The 21,478-nt window shown below is 45.9% G+C and overlaps 5 protein-coding genes across 5 annotated transcripts; 2 read left to right on the forward strand and 3 right to left on the reverse strand.

The window, feature by feature from the left end:
- Positions 1-2,321: 2,321 nt before the first annotated feature.
- Positions 2,322-3,979, reverse strand: AOL_s00173g123 (uncharacterized protein; the record flags this gene model as incomplete). Its single annotated transcript, XM_011127865.1, has 4 exons — positions 2,322-3,433; positions 3,546-3,709; positions 3,779-3,790; positions 3,852-3,979. The coding sequence occupies 4 exons, from the start codon at positions 3,977-3,979 to the stop codon at positions 2,322-2,324; spliced, it is 1,416 nt and encodes a 471-aa protein (XP_011126167.1).
- A 3,119-nt stretch (positions 3,980-7,098) lies between these two features.
- On the reverse strand, positions 7,099-9,405 carry AOL_s00173g124 (uncharacterized protein; the record flags this gene model as incomplete). The annotated part of the gene is made up of 6 exons (XM_011127866.1): positions 7,099-7,321; positions 7,462-8,048; positions 8,225-8,335; positions 8,443-8,615; positions 8,690-8,756; positions 8,872-9,405. 6 exons carry the CDS (start codon positions 9,403-9,405, stop codon positions 7,099-7,101), a joined length of 1,695 nt encoding a protein of 564 aa, XP_011126168.1.
- A 1,629-nt stretch (positions 9,406-11,034) lies between these two features.
- AOL_s00173g125 (uncharacterized protein) lies at positions 11,035-14,002 on the reverse strand (the record flags this gene model as incomplete). Its single annotated transcript, XM_011127867.1, has 4 exons — positions 11,035-12,355; positions 12,415-12,426; positions 12,492-13,251; positions 13,315-14,002. 4 exons carry the CDS (start codon positions 14,000-14,002, stop codon positions 11,035-11,037), a joined length of 2,781 nt encoding a protein of 926 aa, XP_011126169.1.
- Positions 14,003-16,161: 2,159 nt separating this feature from the next.
- AOL_s00173g126 (uncharacterized protein) lies at positions 16,162-18,341 on the forward strand (the record flags this gene model as incomplete). The annotated part of the gene is made up of 6 exons (XM_011127868.1): positions 16,162-16,245; positions 16,317-16,417; positions 16,492-16,622; positions 16,689-16,782; positions 16,849-17,457; positions 17,525-18,341. 6 exons carry the CDS (start codon positions 16,162-16,164, stop codon positions 18,339-18,341), a joined length of 1,836 nt encoding a protein of 611 aa, XP_011126170.1.
- A 393-nt stretch (positions 18,342-18,734) lies between these two features.
- On the forward strand, positions 18,735-21,190 carry AOL_s00173g127 (uncharacterized protein; the record flags this gene model as incomplete). Its single annotated transcript, XM_011127869.1, has 4 exons — positions 18,735-19,406; positions 19,460-20,229; positions 20,290-20,543; positions 20,604-21,190. 4 exons carry the CDS (start codon positions 18,735-18,737, stop codon positions 21,188-21,190), a joined length of 2,283 nt encoding a protein of 760 aa, XP_011126171.1.
- Between the last annotated feature and the right edge of the window lie 288 nt (positions 21,191-21,478).

The following is a 21,478-nucleotide window of genomic DNA, read 5'->3' on the forward strand; positions in this document are numbered from 1 at the left end:
CCGTCTCTCTCGCCGGATTTAGCATCTTGCCGAACGCGGGTTGTAACCTCCAGCTGTTGTAAGACGTTCCAACCAACGCAAAATTCGGTAAATCGGATGTATTGAATAGGACTTCACGTTAACTCGATACTATTTACGGCATCATCAGAAGGCGTAATAAAGTATATAAAAGTAAATTTATTTGTCCATAATATTTCCCCTGTTTGTCCGTCCATTTTAAGTAAGAATAAGCAACCAATAAACGCCTTTAAGGTACAGCTACCGTGGAAGTTTAACATAGAAATAAGGCTATATCTAGAGAATTACGAAATGTTTCCAAGTTAAAGAAGCTGGAAGAAGAAGAAAAACTAAAACTAAAAGAAAGAGAGAAACGATTACAAACTAAGCACTGAAATTGTAAAAAGGCAAGCGGGGATCTGAAATTTCGGAAATTCAAGAAGAAGAAATTTTAACAATCAAAGGGCAAACCGGCCAGGTTGGATATGTCGTAATTAGTAAGGAGGCTTAAGAAAGATAGGTTGATTTGGTTTGGTTGGTTGAATTCGTTGGTTGGAGTCGTTGGTTGGTCAATTTCGTTGTTTGCGGTCGTGGTATTTCGTCGGTAGCAAACGTTAACATGCAAACCAGTGGCCGTGGATGGAGCTCGCGATAATGCAGTGGCAACCGCGGCATTAATCAACAAGGCGTACGGGTGGGTTTCTCTGTCAAAGGCGAGGATGATATCGAAGGACACATGCAGCTGACTTTTACAGGCTAACAGAACCCACTGATAGCGAATGGGTAAGATACGAGACCGCCTTGGAAGGATAAACACACAGCATGCATGTAGAAAAACCGAAAGCAAACGTTAACGCAGAAAGGTCAGATGGAACAGGCACATGTTAGTAATTAATAGGTTTTTCTTGAAGAATGCTTGATTGATAAGACATGATTGGCGATCGTTGATCGATGCTAACTAAATAGGATCGATCCGATCAGAGAGGGGTTAACTTGTCCAGTGTCTTTTGGGAGGAGAGACAGTGGTGAAGTTAGGAGAATAAAAGAAAGAAGAGGTGGCCACCTCTCAGGGAGAAGAGAAGGTGACATAAGAGGCGCGAGAAGAGAGAAGAGAGAATCATGTCAATACAAGCAGCGGAGTGAACTTGACAAGATCGATTGACCCTTTTGAAGGCGTCAAATGCTCCGAATGGTTTTCTGAGTAAAGTTATCAGAGAAACCATTGTGGCAAAGAAAAACAAAAAAAATTAACAGGCAGAAAACAGCAGAATTTGGTAAGCTTTTCTCGGCAGGTCGACCAGAGATCCATTAAGAGCAATAGATCCAGTATCATCCGACGAGAGGAAGAAAGGAAATACTACCCTGAATCTTTTGATACGACCTCTCTGAGGGCACTAAACCTATAGACATACATTATTAAATGCGCTGTCAGTAAAGTTTGTAAGTACCTGTGTTCAGAGTGCGCGAGGAAAGCAGAAGAACGAATAAATGACTAAAAGCAAAACGATAATGACATGCTATGCTATCCCGTTATCCCGAACGAAAAAGAAGAAAAAGCAGAAAATCAAATAACAGCAGAAACATGAGCAACAGAAAGCATAAAACAAAAAATTGAGGAGAGGCGGTTAGCTTCTTTTTGAGGTTGAGTGGCCTCGAGGAGACGAGACTGTGGGTGTTAATCGTAGTCGGTTAGTTCCTTTTAGGGATGGAACCTCTTCTCAGGGAGAGAAGATATCTGGTGATTAGAGATGTGATAGAGGATTCGTCGCGGAAGGGGAGTCGTGACGGAAGGAGAGTCGTGGGGGTCGTGGGAGTCGTCGAGAAAGAGAGTCGTAGCGGAAAGGAGGAAGAGATGGAGTTTCGAAAAACTCAAGATCATAAAAGGAGAGTCGTAGCCTCCATTATGAGGCGACATGGCGAGCGTAATGTAGAAAAGGGGAGGAAAGAGTCGGACTCAATATCGTTGTATGAGAATTTCGATGTGTCGTAGGGGGAAAAAGGCATGGGCCCGTTGCATATTGATGGGCTCATTGCGTAGAATAAAGAAAGGCCGATTTGTAGAATAATGATGGCCCATGAAGAAAAAAAAATCAGGAAAAAGAAGAAAGCGGAGTAGGCTCGTCATAAAAAAGTTTAGGCCCGGCGTGAAAAGTATTAGTATGTAAAAAAGGCCGGCATCATTATTTCGCAGGATGATTCTCTTGCAATATTTTTTTTTTTGTGGTTTTCTTCAGCTTTTTGTTTTGTAAGTTTGATCAGAGTATCTTAATAGTCGTTAAAATATGCGTCGACTCATTGAGATACTGTAAATTCCTTCGAGGAAGTCAATGAAGCATAGATGGGACGGTGGGCTGAACACGTCCGATTCCAAAACTTCCAATGCGATATTTGTGTTGGTCATTGACATTGGAGAGATCGAATAAATTGTAGTTGTAGTTATTGCCAGTATTCCCAGCACCAGTGCGAGTAGGAATCTGGAGGGCAGGAAGGACGGGTCTGTTAAGAGGGACCGTGGCAGTGGGCTTCTTGGTGCCATTAACCTTACGCCACTCGGAAGGTTGGTCATGAATAACTGGACGCCAGTTGAACTCTGTCAAAGCAGAACGAATGGGTTGTGGTTGAACGGTGACCGGGGAAGTCTTGACGACGGTGGCTTGGGTAGGAACAGGCTTGACAACAGGAACCTGAACTGGAAGTGGTTTAGCAATAGGGGCTGGAGTGGCCTTAAGGACTGGGGCAACTTTGAGGACTGGAGCTGGGGTAGCCTTGAAAACCGGAGCTGGGGTGGCCTTGAAAACCGGGACAGCTTGAACGGGAGAAGGGGTGCTAGTAGCGTTAGTAGTTGAAGCGTTTGGAACACGCCAGTTTGGAGCGGCAGTGCGCTGAGGATCTGGGTGGCAGAAGTAAGTCCCTTTGTTTTGAGCGTGGCCACGTGAAATGAACTGGTCATTGGACTGCTTATGCTTTCCGAAGCTACCGGAGTGCTGTCCAGAATATTGTCCGGGATGCTGTCCAGAGTACTGCCCGGAATACTGTCCGGAGTGCCCGGAATGCTGTCCAGGATATTGTCCGAGGGTTGGTCCGGGGTGCTGTCCAGAGTATTGTCCGGAGTACTGTCCGGTTTGCATTGGAGAGATCGTAGAGGAAGACCAGTGTGGATTCGTGAGGCCTGAAGGAGAAGGCGTGTTTGTTAGCAAGTGGTGCTGAGCCAGAGGTTGAGTGATCCCGAATCCAGATCCGTATCCAGTGTCCGGAAAATTTGGTATGTCGTCCCGGTCCGGGGAGGGGCTATTGGAGATAGGCAAACCATTTAGAGTCCTGGGACCGAGTTCTTGAAAGAGGTTATCTGGGGGTGCAATGTGCTGGTTCCAGCATTTGTCACCATGAATACACCAGCCCTTGCGAGCGAAGGTGAAGCAAATGACATCCTGGCTACCTAATGTTGATGGATCGATGTTAGATAAGCTGATCAAAGATGCAAAAAACCGTGGCAACCTGCATAGTAGAGGCCCCTATCGGAAGGATAGATGCATCACTAGTTTACTTACCTGGACGGTAGGTCTCGAGAGTTTCCGGACGATAATACTTCTTTCTTCGGAGTCCGGCTTCGGAGTCCATGACGAGGTTTCTTTCGTCACCAGGCTTCAGGTGCGAGTACTTGCAATCGTTTCCAGCTTTGCAAATCCCTTTCTCAAAGAAGTCAAAGCAGCAGCTAGAAGGCGGGAAGTCAATATTAAGAAGACTCGAAGTTTCAAGAGATACGCCTCCAAGATTGACTTACCCGTGGGCCATTCTGTTTCGTGCTCTGTTAGCTATTGCTGCAAAGGGCTAGGGTTTAGATGGATGATACTTACAACATTGATCGTACTGGAGTTTGTTTCATACGGGAGCAGTAAGAATAGAGTTGGCTGTCAATGGGGATAGTGATCTCATTTCTGAGCTTGACCATTGGATGGACAGCTCCACGAACTTGACGAGTCATCTTGAGACGGTGTTTGCGTGTTGAAGAAGTAAAAGTTAGGGTTGAAGTGAAGGGAAGGAGGATGGGAATTCAAGGTTCCAAAGGAAGAGCTAGAAAGAGATGAGAGAAGAAGAAGAAGATAGCTAAACCAAGGTGAATAAATGTGTTAGAGATGAAGGATGAGATGGAAGAACTGCCAGCAGGATGGATGGGAAGCTGCACAGCAGACTTGGTGCGAGGTGGTTGATTAGGAAATATTGCTGTAGGCGAAGGGTGAGTGAGTGAGGAAGAGAAGGGAGGAAACTCTGAAGGACGAGGGTAGCTTTAAATAAGTTACATACCGTTGATGGGAAGGAATCTGTCGTCAGCTGTCCTAGGAGGTGGCCAGGCAGACGAGAAAAGAGAGTACCTGATTGGTGAGCTAACGTTTGAACGAGAAGCTTGATGGAAGGAAGGAGAGTGATAAACGTAAGAGAGTTCGAGCAGGACGAAGAGCGAGAGACCGAGGAAGTTATAAACGAGACGTGATAGAGATATATATCTATACGAGAAGTAACGAATGCGGATTGAGATGAGGGAAAGGGTTGATTGATTGATTGGTTGATGGGAGTGTAGGTGAATTGAAGGGATGGAGATGTCTATAAGACAAAATGTCGAAGGAGGTGAGGAAGGTTGTTTGGATCAGAAGGATTGGTGAGTGTGGTCCCTGGTTTATATAGTGGCCGGTCCTGGATGGGGGGTATTCTGCGTTTCCCTGGTTGCCGACCCTCGGTGCGTGCGGGTAGGATACTGGGCTGTCGACAATGTTCAACTTCGAACCCTCGGACTTTGAATTCAACTTTAACGATTCCGATATAACTATAAAGGTATAGATATTGATAAAGATAAAGATAAAGGCATACACCTATATAGGTCGGGTTTGGATATGAATACAATGGTCGAGGTATTTAAGAGCAGCGTAGTAAAAAAATTATATATCAGTATCGATAGGACTGCCAACAGAAGGTCGGTCGGTCAATTACAAGCTGCAGTACCAGTGCAGTGCAGTGCAGCAATGAAGCACATCGGCAAGCTGTCAAGACACGTAGAACTGAGTATTACAGCAGGGCCAAAAGCTGCAGTCGGTCACACAAAAAACGGAAGCGAACCGCAGGATAGGTAAGAAAACCAGGATCTTATAGGAAGGAAACCTGTAAATGGACGAATGAAAGGTTACCAAGTGAGTAAGAAGGTCGAAGTATACTAGTAACAATAGCAAATAACTTAATTCTTCAAGGTCGTCGTTTAGAGAATTAACGGAAACGAGAAGACAAAAAAAAATCAAAGAAGTTAACGGGACATGGGGATGCCATTCTTATGGGAAGGGCCAGGTTATATATATAAGTGCCTTGTACAAGTGCATATTAGGTTTAGATGACATCGTTTCCTATTCGAGTCTGTTTCAATAACGCCTGCACCCTCCCTTACCTACTAACCAATCGAACTCCGCAAATTTAAAGCCTTGCTAGTCCGATTCCGCTGTTATCTGTCGAGAGGCTCATGGATTATTCCAGTCGTTCGTTCCCATTGTCTGGATCAAGTTCCTGAGCTGTGTTGGATCTTGCAAGGGTTTGGATATTTCTGTGTTGCAAGGAACAGCGCAGCCCGGGCCTATAGCATTTAAATTCTTTTTTTCTTTCACTCATTTATTCATTCATTCATTCACCATGTGGATGCAATTGTAATATTAGTGGATCCAAATTCAAATACATGTTGGATTTTGGCATTATGGCAAGAACTATCGAGACGTCTCGTCTTGATCCATCTTCTATTTTAGTAATAAATGGCGAGGTATCGCAATCGGTCAGTTAACAGTTAATTGAATACATTCATCGGATTTAGCGACACTTACAATAACACAGCACACGGTTGAACGTTGTGCATGAGCATTTGTCCGGAAATACTCATGGAAAACAATCTATTGCATTAGATATCTGCATGATCGATACTAGATTGATCCTATGATATCGGTGTCTCAATTGTGAGATTCTAGCTTCTAGTGCTAGGCTCTGTTTCTTCGCCAAAGTTGTCTCTAGATATAGATACTTACTTACATATAACTACGCACTCTTTGAATACCAATTACGTGCCGATGGCTATACTACAAAGTATTAGCCATATCCAACAGCTTAATATCAAGTATCATAGAATATCTTCCGCCAATATGGACTTCGGAAGTTACCTTCCCTGACTCGGTAAAGTCGCTCAACTAGTACCATGGTCATGCGCAAGACTACCAGAGAGCATACACCAATCATTCATGCCCCTCTAGAGTAGGTTCAGTATCTTCCATTGGATCCGCAGCCATGTCATGATATTCAATTCTGAACAAGGGTCTTCTATCGGCTTTAGCTAAGTTTCATGTCTTTGTTTGACGCACTATAATCACTCGCCGCCTGGTATAGACTGTTGGTTTTTTTTTCTTCTTTTCTCTCGAAAGAACCGTCTGCCCCTCACCCATCTATAGACACCAACAAGGATCCCTTCACAGGAGCCCCTGCTCGTTAGAACCGCAATATACGTATTCTAGAACCGGTATGGTCACGAAATTTGTAAAACGCAAAGAGCACGCGATGCAACCTCCTATGCCACCCTCAAAGAAGATTAGCATATTTTCAAGGTTGTCAATTTAGTACAGTCCCAAAGAAATCCCCGCAGGACTGTTTCGGTCGAACGTATGTCGTTCGCAAGTCTTGAACGAACTCATCGGCGAATTTATGTCAATTGATCTGTGGAAAATATGTTGGTATTAAACATTGAAGATTGGACCCCCTCGGACTTCCAACGAAAAAGATCTTATATACAAAAAGAGTTATGATACATATACATGCATTTGTTCGATGACAAATGCTGAGCCCACACTAAAAAGGGTATATTCCTGACTCGCCCTTCAATGGGGGCTAAAAGCAGCGCTCCCGTAGAAATCATTCGTATCGTTTGCACAATAAATGGTGCTGTTGGATGGCACATATCCAAAATTTTCTTTTCGAAGCCACAGCCAAGGTGTTTAAACTTCGCCAGGCAACAAGTTATCATATCCTTTTTCTTTTCTTTCTCCGTTTATGCCGTATCCCATTCATTTCGTCGAATTTATTGCAGTCTCAACTCCTGTGCGCCCAAGGGTTTAACTCGGTCTGCAGGACACCCGTTTTTACCTTCCCAAACGGCCTTTTGAACTTGTTGGTACCAGCCTCTGAGATCCACGTGGCTGCTAGAATCTCATCGTCGGTTCTCTCGGTCACTTCCATGCTGAAATAATCGGCTTTCATTTCTTGGGGGGTAAACTTAACGACAAAGTACCCACGGTAGAAACCTTCTGCCCATCTGTGTTATTCCACGGAATCAAATGTTAGCGTGATTGGATCTTGCATGGGTGTTTGTATGTGTGTATGCGCACACGGCGTAGACGGCCTGTTGGGGAGAAAATTATCCAAAACCAGGGGTATTCCCGCTGTTGGACTTACTTGACTTGTTCGTTGTCCGCTACAACCCTAGCTGAGATATTCTGACAGTACTCCTTATCCTTGAGAAGACCGTAACCACTGTAGCTCGAAACAGCTGTCGTAGCAAGTTCGACACCAATAGCTCCATCGCCGTTGAGATGATTATACTTCATCTTTTCAGGATATGTCAACTCTGCGGTCCATAGGGCGTGGTAGTCACCCGTTAGGATAACGGTATTCAACTGCCTTCTATCAATGATGTTTTGCATAATCCGATTTCTCTGGGCTTGGTAGTCCATCCACCCGTCATAATACAGAGCATCGCCACTGACAGCCGTTTCATTCATGTTGGAGAACTGCACTTGATTGCCCATCACGTTCCAAATTGCACCGCGATCCTTGCTCTCGTCGAACTGATCGTATAGCCATTTTTCTTGGTTTGCGCCGAGCATGGTCCTATTTGGCGATGCGGCTCCAGGGATATCATCGCCCTTGTCACGGGCGTAGTAACGAGTATCAAGCATATTCAAGTCAACCAACTTTCCAAACTTGAAGTTGCGCCAAATCCGGAAGTAGTCGTCCGAGTCAACCTGACGGATTGGCATCCACTATTCATGACAAAGCCGAGAATTGCGGGGTTAATGTTAGCCCAAAGGTCATGGCGGAGTTCCTAGTCAGACGGGGACCGCCTCTTCGCCCTTTCGCCTTTCAATCGAATCTCGCTTTGCCTCGAAGCGAGGAGTTCGTCAAAAGGAAACCTAGGGAGAAAGGAAAAATAATTTACCTCAAAGTGTGCACGAAGTCCATTATTCTTGCGCTGGTCCCATGTAATTCCCTCTTTGATCATATTACTATCTTCGGAGCTGCCGTCCTTCCAGCCGTTATTTGCGACCTCCTATAGCGAGTAAATCAGTCTATGAACCGTAGATCATGATATAATCCACCTTTTCGACAAGTCTGCAAGGATGAAAAGGGAAATTTGCGGAGGCAAGAGCAACTAACATGGTCATCCCAGACACTGAACCAGGGGAAGTTGGCATGGTTGAACGATAGGTCTGGATCTTGCCTTTGCATAGCGATTCTAATCCTGTAGTCGACCAATTGAATAGTTTCCTTGAAGGGCATGGGGGTTCTTCCAGGCAGGAAGGAAGGCTCCATGTACTCATACGAGTAGTCTAGATTCGTTAGGTTAGAAAATATATAATCGATAACCAAATCATCCGTTTATCGCGGCACATATTGTTCATACCTCCCAAGAAAATAACATAGTCCATTTTGTCCTTCCTGGCTGGGGTTCCGTACGCGTTATAAAAACCCTGGCACAATAACGGCAAGTCAATATAACCTCAACTTCCCAAATGGAACAAGAACGATATGATATCTGATATCCGATATCGATATCGTTAAAAAGCTTGGATAGAGTGCACCCACCTCCGCAAAGTTAGCACAGGAATAAACCGCAAAGGTGACCTTATCGACCCAGGCATCAGGCGCAGGAATAGTCTTCGTCCTCCCAGAAGAACTCTCAGAGCTTCCATCACAGGCTGCAAACTTGTAATAGTAAGTCTGGAAAGGTTCCAACCCAGTAGCCTCAACTTTGACGGTATAATCGACGTCACCCGATGTTTCCGTCTTCCCACTGCTGAAAATCTTCCTCGGTCTCTCCTCGCACGCATAGTCCTGCCAGACTTCCCATGCTACACAGACTGGCTTCTTGTCCTCGTACAAATGTGTTGTTTCGTTGACATCCAACGGAACTGCACGAGTCCAGAGGATGACGGAGTCTGCATATGGATCTCCGCTGGCGACGCCATGCGAGAAGAAGAGGGGACCAGTGTACACTGTGCGCTTGTCTAGAGGCCCTCGTCTGGGGATTGCGAGAAACGGGTGGTTTATCGACGGCGAGTCGAATGCAATGTTTCTTGCGAACTGTGTCGACGCCGCTACTAGTTCTGCGCCGACCATTAAGGCTGTCGCAAATGCGACTGAGAAACACACACCGCCAAACATCATAAAACGATAAAAGTGACGATACCCAATAACTAGAAAATTAACGAATGGAAGTAATTGGACAAAGCCAGGAAAGCAGGAAAGACGCTTATTCTCCTTCTTCTCTGCCCTCTGCCTGGGAAGTGGGCGGCTCCTAGTTATTATATATAAGCTGCTACCTACATACATACTGCGATACATGTGTACAGGCACTCCGGGCAGGGACAGTGTTAAAGCGCCTAGACTAAGGCATGATATCAAGTTCAATGTCTCTCTATCCAACTGAATTAATTGGTCCAATCGCACCCGAAACCTGTGGTTCTCGAACTTCCCGTAGCGGAAACTTAAGAGAGTAACGCTAATCTGTTACTTCTATCAAATCCAGGCTTTCTCCCGACATCACAGCGAACCCCAGCATATGAATTACACATTTGCTACCGCATGATCACCAAGAAAATGGAACCTTACGATGTCTTCCCCGGGTTTCTGGAACTGAGACAGGCAGGGGAGGGGTAGCTAGCTTAGCTTTGACGTATGTATTCATCTCAGACATGCATTCGTGCGCTAGATCCTGGCTGTGGATCAAATTCCTGCTTAGGAAACTTCCCGCTCTAGAAGGGTCCCCACATGTGGGCCATGCTTCCTCACTGCGGTTGTTCCCAATGCTCTGCGTATTGCTCGTTTAAAGCTGCCGAGGCTTGTAGTTTAGGAAGGAGGTCGTACTTCATGGTCGCATAGTGCCGGGTACCTGTTAATAATTTAACCCGAGAAAATTAGTCAGGGAAAACAAGGGAGAAACTAGGAAAACTTCATGAGATGGTTGGGAACTAGAAAAGAAAGCATGAATGGGAAGAAGGGAAAAACGGTCAATTGCATGAACTTCTCCGTCAGTTCGGTGGAACGGCATAGATAGCATCTGGGTAGGAAAGGTTGTGCCTGGCAGGAACTAATGTTCGAGCTCCATATTCCAAACGCTTCCGACCTTTCATGACGTTTCGTTCCTGACAGGCCCGCTCACACAATTAATTGCGCAGGCGAAACCGGCCTGAGGAAACGAATACTCATCTGAGCATTATCGAGTTCATCATAACCATTGGCTGGAAAACGACCAAGAATTGCCAACAAATACAGCTTTAAAAGAGACGGAGAATATTTCCGCAAGGAGTCGTATTTCGTATCAATGCGAATAGGAAATAGTATCATGCTGAGGAACTGAGGCTGCTATTCTGATATTAAGTCTATCATAAAAAAAAAAATGCGAATTCGATCGAAATATGCAAATGGAAGGGAACGAAAGATGCAACAGGCGAGAAATAAGCCCCCAATTAGAAAATATCTCCGACCATGATAAAGCAATATTACCAAGAAGAAAAAGAAGAAAAATGCTTGAAATCCTTCGCAAATGATTCATATCCCAGATACGTCGCTTAAGCCGTCGTCAATTGCAAAGGAAAACAATTATTAAATGCTGGAAAGAATATGTAGGGTGAATCTTCTCAACCCTGTGCCGTTTTTGCCTTTCTTTTGCTTTTGGTTATGAAAAACTCAATAATCGTACACCGACGGCCGTCGTTGGAAGTTCATATCATTAATTTTAACTATAAATCAAAGGTAAGATCCTGTTGAAAAAGGAATCCCAGAAAATATATCACCTTGGCTATCGTTCTCCAGAGACATCATTAAGGCATTCGCCTGTTGTTGATCGATCACATCCATCCTGTATGTGTTGCTTGTATACGGGTTGCCATGTAGCACGTCCATCTGGCCGGAAGTTGTCCAGTTTAGGAGGTTGGAAACGTCGGAAGAAGGGTAAAAATTGAACATCTGGCCCGAGCCTGGGAATGAAGATGCGAAAGGGGCTGCTGGGTCCTCGTTAATTGTTGGCAGGGTTGTTGCCGAATTTGTTGGTTGATAGGATGATAAGTGATCCTGTATCCCAACAGGATATGGGGGTAAAACTGTTTGGGGCGATATTCCCAAATCTTCAGATAATGTCCGAGCAGTTGCAAGATCTATTGATTGTTGGTTCATGCTATATGGCTCAAAGCTATAGCCTGATAGTGAATGTCGTGGAGTGATTTCGTCCGTTGTATGAGTACCGGGCGTTGGGGGGTTATTGAAATCGCTTGCGGGGCTATTGCTACCATAGTAGCCGCTAGATGCGGAGGGGCTTTGTGAATGCATGCGGGGTGGAGGGGATTGTGAAATCATCCCATACTGTGTGTTCGTGCTGTCGAAGGATTGATTGAGATACTGCATTATGGGGGCTGAATTGTTGAATGTTCCATTGATTTGTTCATCCATTGAAGCATGGTGTGGTCCAATCGACGAAGTACTCGGCATTGACATTCTTGAAGAGGGCGTCGTATGAAAGCTGGCCGGGGAGTAGGATGGCGGGGTATGCGGGGGTGATCGACCATGCGGAGGGGTTGCAGACGCATTTTGAGCCACCCTAGTTGGCGTTGGTGCTTTCTGCACTGGCGGAGGGGGTGCAGATTGCACAGTAGGCAGAGACCCTCCTGCCGAAGGCGGCATATTAGAGCGAACATCAGAGGAAGTTGCTTCGTAGCTCTGTAGGGCAACTATTGACAACCGCCAAAAGATCTCGCGGGCAGAGCCGACACCTGGCCAACGCTCCACCATCATATCCATACATTCTAATCCTGTTTGGATGTGCTTTGCGACTTCATTTCGTGGGTGAAGTCTCCGAATATCCTCGTATGAGAGACACCACATCATAATAATACAAGTCATATAGACTTGATGCACAAGAACCCATGTCATATCAACGGTACGTTCGTCAAACATCTTCTTCTGAATGTTGATGTTCTTGATAGCACAGTCATAGCAGAGGATCGTTGCTTCAAGCGATGGTTTCGGGATTTGTGGGCTCGGGCGATACAAAAAGATCAACATGTTATTATAACTAAGTAATAGGTTAGCCAGGGTCAGAGAAACTGAGGGTGTAACGTATCGAGCATATACCGATGACGGAACCTAGAATAAGCAGTAGGATTAATATATGTTTATAAGCCACAGAATCTTTAGATGTAGAGTCTTACCATTCTTGAGAAAGGCCACTACCCTCACCATTCCCAGGTGCGCTGTTCACCCACTCGTCGAGTTTCGCATGCATCCTCTTGAACCAAGGATCTTGGTCATCTTTTGGTGTCTCCTTCAAGTTTTGATAGATTCCGAGTCTGATTTCAGATTGAATTCTACGCATTTTGAAAAAATGCATAGATACAAGTTTCTTTGTCGCTATTGGGCCATGCAAGATACCATCCTTTGTGATAAGACTATCGTCATAGGGCTGGAAGAATTGAACGTCAGTAAAGGTATCCCCGGTACAGAATCCGGAAGGCCGGCCCAGGATATGAGAGAGACCGGATTCCATCGAAGATGTAACCCAGAATAAACGCCTTCTCATATCGATTGTCAAAGGGTCTAATGGATTTCCGAATATGTCTTTTGTTATCGTACTTTCTTGGTTTAGGCCCAAGTCAATGCATAGTCTGGTAGCCAACCCAATGATATGATAGATCCCAGTCCGTGTTGGAGTGAGAAGAGAATATTGTCCCATAAGACAAAAACATTGTAGTGTACTCAGGTTCATAGCCCCAACCACCGCTTCTAGATGGGTAAGAGCAGAGAGGTAAAAGCCGTCAGCAAGCCCAGAGTATTGGCTTCCTATTTTTTGCATACTGATAGCAAGAACCATTTTCAAAATAAAATTCTTATGCGGGTCAGTAGACCCAGCATACACCTCATCTGCATCTCTCATGAATGTGTTTTCGTGAAGGGTTGGTAACATAAATTGCGCTAGAACCCGTCAGTAATGTTGATTGCCTATGTCGAATTACTACCATAAATTTATTTCCATACCTCTTTTGAAGATAAATTCGGATACAAGTTTATCCGTTAACTCCCTCTTTGGTAACTTGTCGATTGGTGCAGAGCTTAATGCAAATGCACTTGCCCGACGCTCCTTCCCTTGAAATCTCGCTGGCTCGTGTTCCGTGGGTGGGACAATTTCCTTGACAGAGTGCGTAACGGTGTTCTTCTTCGCAAACTCGACAACTAGCCTCGCCAGCTGTAATCCCGCAGATGATCCGAGAAAATGTCGTTCTGGTTCTTCGTCTGATAGTGAGACCATCCCCATGCTCCGCACAAGGTCGTCATCGTCAAGCCCACTACTAGGCGGCAACTCCTTCTCTAACTGCTTGATTTCTTGATCGAGTGCCTTCACTCGATCTTGTAAGAATATAACATAACTCCGCGACAGCACTACTCCTTTGGACGCGTCCCAGAAATCGCATTGTGATCCACTGCGTTGACAGGGCTCGCATTTAGGTAGCGAGGCGTCGCAACGACTCTTTCTGCTGCGGCATCGATTGCATGCTGTGAGGGTGTGGATTTTGGCGCCAGAATTTTCACCAGATTGAACCCCTCCGCTTGAAGACCCAGTCGATGTCGATTTTCGGGGTAGTAACGATGCAACAGATTGTTGGCGGTATTGCGGTGAAGATTGTGGGGCGTGAGCCATCGGATTCCCAGCTCCAAAGGTAGCCATGCGGGGAGATTGGGGGCTGGTAAAATATGACTCGGGGAAGCGCACGCTGCTCCGCCGTATTCTAGCAGTCAATGTTCGATCCTCCCGTAAACACAGAGCCTTTAAAGATATAGCTATATAGAAAATTTCGCTATAATATGTTTTTGTCGATAACTAATGATCGAACTCGGAAATAAGGTTATGTAAAGCGGGAGTTGGAAACTCGTGATCTCGGAGTTAGAAGGCGGATGGAAACTGGGAAAAAGGAAAGCTGCAACTAAAGTAGTAAGTTAAAACCTCACCCAGAAAGCGGTTATTTCATTTATGTAGAAGAATCGAGGTACACCATACAATTCTCAAGAATCGGGAAAAGACGATGCAGGCTTCTATGCCGGAAGGACTTAATCGTATCGACTATCCTTTCTATATTGGTAATAGCGTCTGGTTTGATATACCGCAGGCTTCCTGACCATTATCAAGCTGTTAGTTGCATATCGCATCTCAGGTGGGGCGGATTGATTGAAGTACCTGTAGGTCCGTCTGCGGGTAGATTAGTGGACAGTAGCAAACGGGGGGCGAGCAGTATGTAGTCGACCCACCATACGAAGCAGGGCAAGCTTATTGTATAGACCGACCGACGGCTTCACAGGGAGAAAAAAATTTCGAGTGAAGGAGGAAAAATTCAAGCTATCAAGCTTACTTTAGATCATGGCTGGGGTTCTATAACTATGCTATAAACAAGGTGCATAAACTCAGGTATGTGTCGGCTCGGAGCAAGCGTATGTGAGCAATGACGGAAGGATTGACCGGGGCCAGGCAGAATGGAGAGCCCTGAGGCAGTCTTTGGATTGTTCTGGCGGCAACATTAGGCGGAACTTGTTGGGGGTACGGCCGCAGCACTAGGTTTTTATGCAAGGACACCATCGATGTCGATATCAACGTTAGGGTGTATAGGAAAGAAGAAGCTGCGTCAAAAAATCAAGAGTAACGTGGTCAGGCATCATGTCAGATTTTAAGATTCTTCCTTAATAATATAGTCCGATGTGCCAACCATTAATATCCCTATCAACCATTCCGAACCATACATTGTGAAATTCTCCTCCTTGCGGCCATGCTGACACTCATCCTTGCCCTCTGGTGCCTGGATTTAGGGATATCGTCTTATTTGCAGATCCAGTGAGGACAATGGTTGGGATGAAAAGCTGCAATGGTCCCAAACCCCGGGTCATCACGTTCGCAAGCTTTCTGCAAGTCGTTCGCTGTGCTGCGTGTCTATTGGATTGGTCAGGTTAAGTACCGAGGATCTTGCGAGATGACGGTCACACCTTATTAGAATGCACCCTTGGTCATAGCTTCTAGACTCCCTTGACGAAATTTCGATCATTGAACCAATCGGACCGCATATTGATGAAAACTACTGTTTGATAGAAATTCCACATACTTCCACAATCATGAGGCAATTGAAGTGGGGTCGCAAAGTAGCATCTTCAAAGTTTTCTGCCCAATGACCTAAGCTTCGTTGAATGTAAGCTCAGACGTTTTCGTTTCGGCACGAGCTGAAAATCTTCCTGCCTAATTTTTGAGAATTCCGTTTTTGTGGAAGCTCATACTTCGAAGGGCCGCGCCGTCAGTCTTCCCGTCTGCCCAGCGGCTGAGTCGTGGAAAGCAAAGTTGCAGCGGGGCGATGCATAGGTCTGGATTATGTCAACAGCGCGCGCAGAGCTTGAAAATGACGATGATAAAAGCACAAAATCAATGCAATGCAATGCTTCGATTTTGTTTCTATGCATTCCGAAAATCGTGCGGGCTCTAAAAGGAATGCTATATCCTCTTTTAGATTCGATTGAAGTCAGATCCTGCATTCTGGACCCAGGACACCCCGCACCCGCGTCGGTTCGAGTTCAGGTCTAACTAGGGTGTTTGTTAGCTTCCAAACGGAGAAAACACCATCGGGCACACCGTGAGCTGGCTTGGCTTGGCCATTTGTCACTCATTGCGATTACTTGTTTCATAGGGCTTTCTCTCTCGGAACACTCCCGTCGTCTATTGAGACAAATCAAGGCGAAGTAGGTTGATCCAATAGTACTTCATTCGACGATAGCAGCTCATTTTTTCCCCGTCGGACTAGTTTATCCAGGCTATAAGCTTAATTTCGTCTTATCGGATTGCCGCTATCAGCAATGTCGAGCGAATTTCAGACCCCACCACTGCGCGTGAGCAGACCAGTGAGCGCTTGTTCTGCGTGCCGGAGAGCAAAAATCAAGGTCAGTAGACTTCATTTCAGGCAACTGCTTAGACATCACGGTGAATATCTAATCTCATATCGTCAAAGTAGTGTGACGGGAAGCTGCCGGCCTGTTCCGCGTGCGAAAAACATGGAAAATCAGCTGAATGCTCGAGTAGCAGTGATCAGTTTGCGCGAGGGAAGGAGCGGAGGTAAAGAAAGCTCTTCTAATAGATGAAGAATATCACACACCTGTTCAATCGATCATCTACTAACCCCTTTCCAGTTATGTCGCCTCGCTCGAAGCTAAAATCGAACGGCTTGAACAGAAGAAGGCTCAGTTGACCGGAAAGCCATTCCGGCCCTCTAACCAGGTAGATCACTTTACAAGTGGCGGCGGCGGGACAGATGGAGATGGTATGTTAATCCCCTTCGATGCCTGGGCTATGACGTTTCTGTGATTTTAACGGCTATTCTCTATAGGAATCTCAGCGGGCACGACGGGAATGGTTGGGTCAGCCAGAAAGCGAGCAGAGGGGGCCCAAGTCGAAGAGCTGATATCAGATTTGGGGTTTATGTAAGGATGGTAGTTCTAAAATGGCTTCAAGAGCACCACAGCTAATGTGACAATCGCCAATTACAGAACCGTCAATGCTACAAGTAAAGGACTATACGATTTCACCGAAGACATGTCTTTCTCTAAGCTCGTACTGCGGGCGGCCTCTTTACAGCAGGATATCGTCCCATCTCTCACGCCTTGTCCCCTACCAGACCGCCATACTGCCTTAAGCCTCATACAGCACTATCTCGATTCCATATTTTCTCATTATCCATTTTTCGACGAAACCTCTTTATTTATGTCTGTCAATGCCGTCTTCAGGGATGAAGCTACCGCCTCATCCCGAGATTTATACATCTGCTATATGGTTTTAGCAATTTCCACAGTATCGATGTCGAAAGGAACGGATGCAACCGCCAAGCTAAGAGCTGCTGGATACGTGACCACTGCTGTTGGGCATTCTCGTCAGATATTAGTTCCTTACTCAACCATTGGAATACAGGCGACACTATTGATGATACAATATGCTCTCCTTGAACCTAGTACTTACAATCCCTGGTACTTGATTGGAGTCGCCGTGCGAATTTTGATCGATCTGGGACTTCATCAAGATCTACAAAAATCCTCCAAACAAACGGCGAACGAAGCCGAGCTCCGCAGGAGGATATTCTACTCAGTTTATACTTATGATAGGTATGTTCACTTATAATATGTATTGCTGCGAGGCCTTCAATACTGACGTGTTTTTTCTCTCTCAAAGATATATTAGTATGACATATGAACGGCCGTATTCGTTCTCTGATGACGCTATTAACGTGCGGCTGCCTCATCCCGAAGGGGTTGCTACGAAGATTGCCAACTGGAGCGGGCAACCGATATCTCTCACTCTTGCTATGGAACTATTCAAGTTCAGCAAGATAAATTCCCAATGGTATCAGTATCTGTGGTTCTCGGAACGCGTGAAGCTGAGTACGCCACGGGACTATTGCGATGCTCGGCGACAGGACTTGAGGGACTGGCTAAACAACCTCCCTTCTTCAATCGAGCCTACACAAATGGAAATGCTGAAACTGGAATACTTTTATATGCGAATATATCTGGACCTTCCAAACCCTCGTGTGCACGATCTTAGCGAATCTATTAGGGTTGCAATCGTCGAAAACACTTTTGAATACGTCAGGCTCTTCCAGAAGTTACTCTTGGAAGGTGGTCCGCGATTCCACTATACCTATTGCGATGCAATCAGAGCCTACAGTTTGGGACAAAAGCTCATAGATATCCTGAATTGGCCAGGAAATACATTCTTATCTAGTTCCGCAGGCTATAAAGCGAAGACAGCATTACTGGGTATCCGGACTCTGTTAGATATGCTAGGACAGCGGTGGACTGAGATTGAGAAGTTTAAAGAGAGGTTTTACCGAGACTCGGAGCCACTGGTTGCCCAACTCCGAGACTTGGGAGAAGCATATGTTTCACCCCACCAAAGCCCGCAGGCGATGCTCAGAGGATTAGAAGACAGCGTGGCGCGTGAAAGGTCGCCCCAATGGGTTCATCAAGGGGGCATGCCAGGTTATTAACGTTATGACAGATTTTGAGCATTTTGTGCGGCCTCTTTCGACGAGGATGTGCTAGGTACAGGCGTCAAGGGATTGTTTTCTTCTTCTTCTTTATTTTTACCATCAATCTTATTGGCATTACCATGATGTTTGAGCGTTTTTAGTCCATATCATTATCTTAATATTTATCATTGCATATTCTGAAGATCTATCACCATGTTGCTTTCTTCCTAGCATATGCGGACATGAAGTGACGTTCATCGAGCTCACAAATCTTGTGCGACGCTACGTAAAATGCGGCAGTGCGGCTTAAAAAGTCAAATTTCGCGAGCAAAAAAAAAAGTTTTGCGACTAGATTCTTCAACACTCAACCGACCTCCACACACGAGCAGCTCCAAGCTCACTCTCAGCACCATGCCGACCAAAGTTACTACTCGAAAGCGATCGCGCGCAGAAGCCGAAGCAGAGAAACCAGTTCTATCTTCCGAGGATGAGTTTGAGATCCCTGAGATCAATGGCGACGAGGACTCTAGCGATGATTCCGATTTCACTGCTGGAGATGAGGATAGCGATGAGGAAGAAGAATTTTCTAGCGGGGCAGAAGATGAGGAAGAAGAGCAAGACATAGACTCCGATGAAATCCCCTCGGAAGACGAAGCCTCCCCGAAGGAAAATGGTACTGCCGATCATGATGCTTCTGGTGACGAGGAAGCAGAACCGGCAGACAATGTCAAAGTTGTCACTGGCGCGGATGGAAATCCAAGACATATATATCCCGAAATCGAGCCAGTATACGATAGCGATGACACGGATGCCGAAGAGACAAACACAATTGGAAATATCCCACTCGAGTACTACGAAAACTACCCTCACGTCGGCTATGATATCAATGGAAAGAGAATAATGAGGCCGGCTGCTGGGAAGGCACTGGATACGCTTTTGGACAGCATTGAGTTACCAAAAGGCTGGACCGGGTTGGTGGATAAAAATAGTGGAGCTGCACTGAATCTTACGGAAGAGGAACTCGAGATTGTTAAAAAGCTACAGCGGTCCGAAATTACAGATGAGGGCTTTGACCCATACCCGGTACGATCTTTGACCTAAAACCTTATCCAGACGGCTTCTAATGATAATTACAGGATATGGTGGAGTGGTTTAGTAGCAAGGTGGAGCAAATGCCATTGAGCAGCGCCCCAGAGCCAAAGCGACGCTTTGTCCCATCCAAACATGAGCAAAAGCGTATCATGAAGATTGTGAAAGGTATCAGGGAAGGGCGAATCCTACCACATAAGCCCCAAGCAGAGACCTCTCAGGAGCCTGAGTTCTATGATATCTGGGCAGACGATGCCCCACCTAAACCGGACCATGTTATGAATATTCCGGCACCGAAATTACCTCCTCCTACACATGATGAAAGTTATAATCCGCCTCTAGAATACCTTCCGAACGACAAGGAGAGGAAGGAATGGGAAGAGCAGGACCCTGAGGATCGAGATAAAAACTATCTCCCACGGACCCACAAGGCTCTTCGTTTAGTTCCCGGCTTCAATGGATTCATAGGCGAGCGATTCGAACGATGTCTTGACCTCTATCTAGCACCACGTGTGCGTCGAAATAAGCTTAATATTGACCCTGCGTCATTATTGCCAAAACTCCCTTCACCCGATGATCTCAAGCCGTTCCCGACAACATGCGCCACAGTTTATAGAGGACATGAAGGAAGAGTTCGGTCGGTAGCTGCAGACCCCACTGGCGTCTGGGTGGCGACTGGGGGTGATGATGGAACAGTTCGAGTCTGGGAGATTCTCACAGGAAGACAGGTGTGGAAATTAAAGGTGTCGTCCGATGAGGCAGTTGATTCTGTCACATGGCGTCCAACAACAGAAGGAAGGATTCTAGCCGCCGCCTGGTAAGGTCCCACAAAGGCGTCTGTGGAGTAGTGGGTTTCTCTGACTAATTGCTTTTCTAGCGGGAACGAAATATTGCTCGTGGTACCCCCAATTTTCGACTTTGAAGAAGAGACCCAAGGCAAGGAAATTTTAAGTGCAGGGTTTGGATACGCGGCAAATCGGCAAGGGAAGAAGGAAGCTCCGGGCATATGGTCTAAACCCGACACCGCCTTGGAAGAGGAGGGTGTTGTGGTTACAATAACCGTGAGGAAAACCGTTAAGTATATTGCATGGCACCGAAGAGGAGACTACTTGGTGAGCGTTTCACCTGAAGGTTCGCGAAACACCTCCTCCCGCCACATTTCTCAATGATGATGTTGACGTGTTTATATAGATGTCCGAAGAGCTGTTTGCATACATCGTGTTTCGACACATCTTTCGCAAACGCCATTCAAAGAGAAGAGTGTTACCAAGGGTATCCCTCAAAGAGTGCAGTTTCATCCATCAAAACCTTTGCTTTTTGTTGCAACAAAACGATACATCAAGATCTATGACTTAGCGAAAGCCGAGTTGAGCAAAACCTTAAAGCCAGGTGCCAGATGGATTTCGTCAATTGACATTCACCCTCAGGGTGACAACCTTATCGTTGGGTCCTATGATAAGCGACTGCTGTGGCATGACCTCGATTTGAGTACTAAGCCTTATCGGACTTTACGGTACCATGACAAGGGTATACGAGCAGTCTCCTTCCATCGTGGCGGATTCCCGCTTTTCTGTTCGTCGAGCGACGACGGAACCGTTCAAGTTTTCCACGGCAGAATTTATAGTGACTTGATGGAAAATGCACTCATTGTCCCCCTGAAGGTGCTAAAGGGCCACAAAATTACTGCTCATTTGGGTGTGCTAGACGTTGATTGGCATCCAAAGCAGCCTTGGTTGTTCAGCGCTGGTGCAGATGGAACGGCGAGACTCTGGAACTAAGCAAATTTCGGGGACCCATTTACCCTCAATATCTTCAGCACGCGCAGGCAGTCGGAACTTGTTGAGCCGTCAAAAGGGTCTAGCCTGACTCGACCAATATGCGGGAAAACGGCCGCTGAAAATGCGCACGACATTGAGTTAAGCCTGTGGGGCGATCTCCGTGGCTTTGAGGGATTGTTGCATCAAAACATATCCAACTGAACTACCGAAAGAACTGTACAATATACTTAAGATTCATGCCTATCAGCCCTGGGAGTATAGCGGAGTAAGTCTTTCGACTTTTCTTTG

This window comes from Orbilia oligospora (genome assembly GCF_000225545.1).
Source record: "Orbilia oligospora ATCC 24927 unplaced genomic scaffold scaffold00173, whole genome shotgun sequence".
Taxonomy (NCBI): domain Eukaryota; kingdom Fungi; phylum Ascomycota; class Orbiliomycetes; order Orbiliales; family Orbiliaceae; genus Orbilia; species Orbilia oligospora.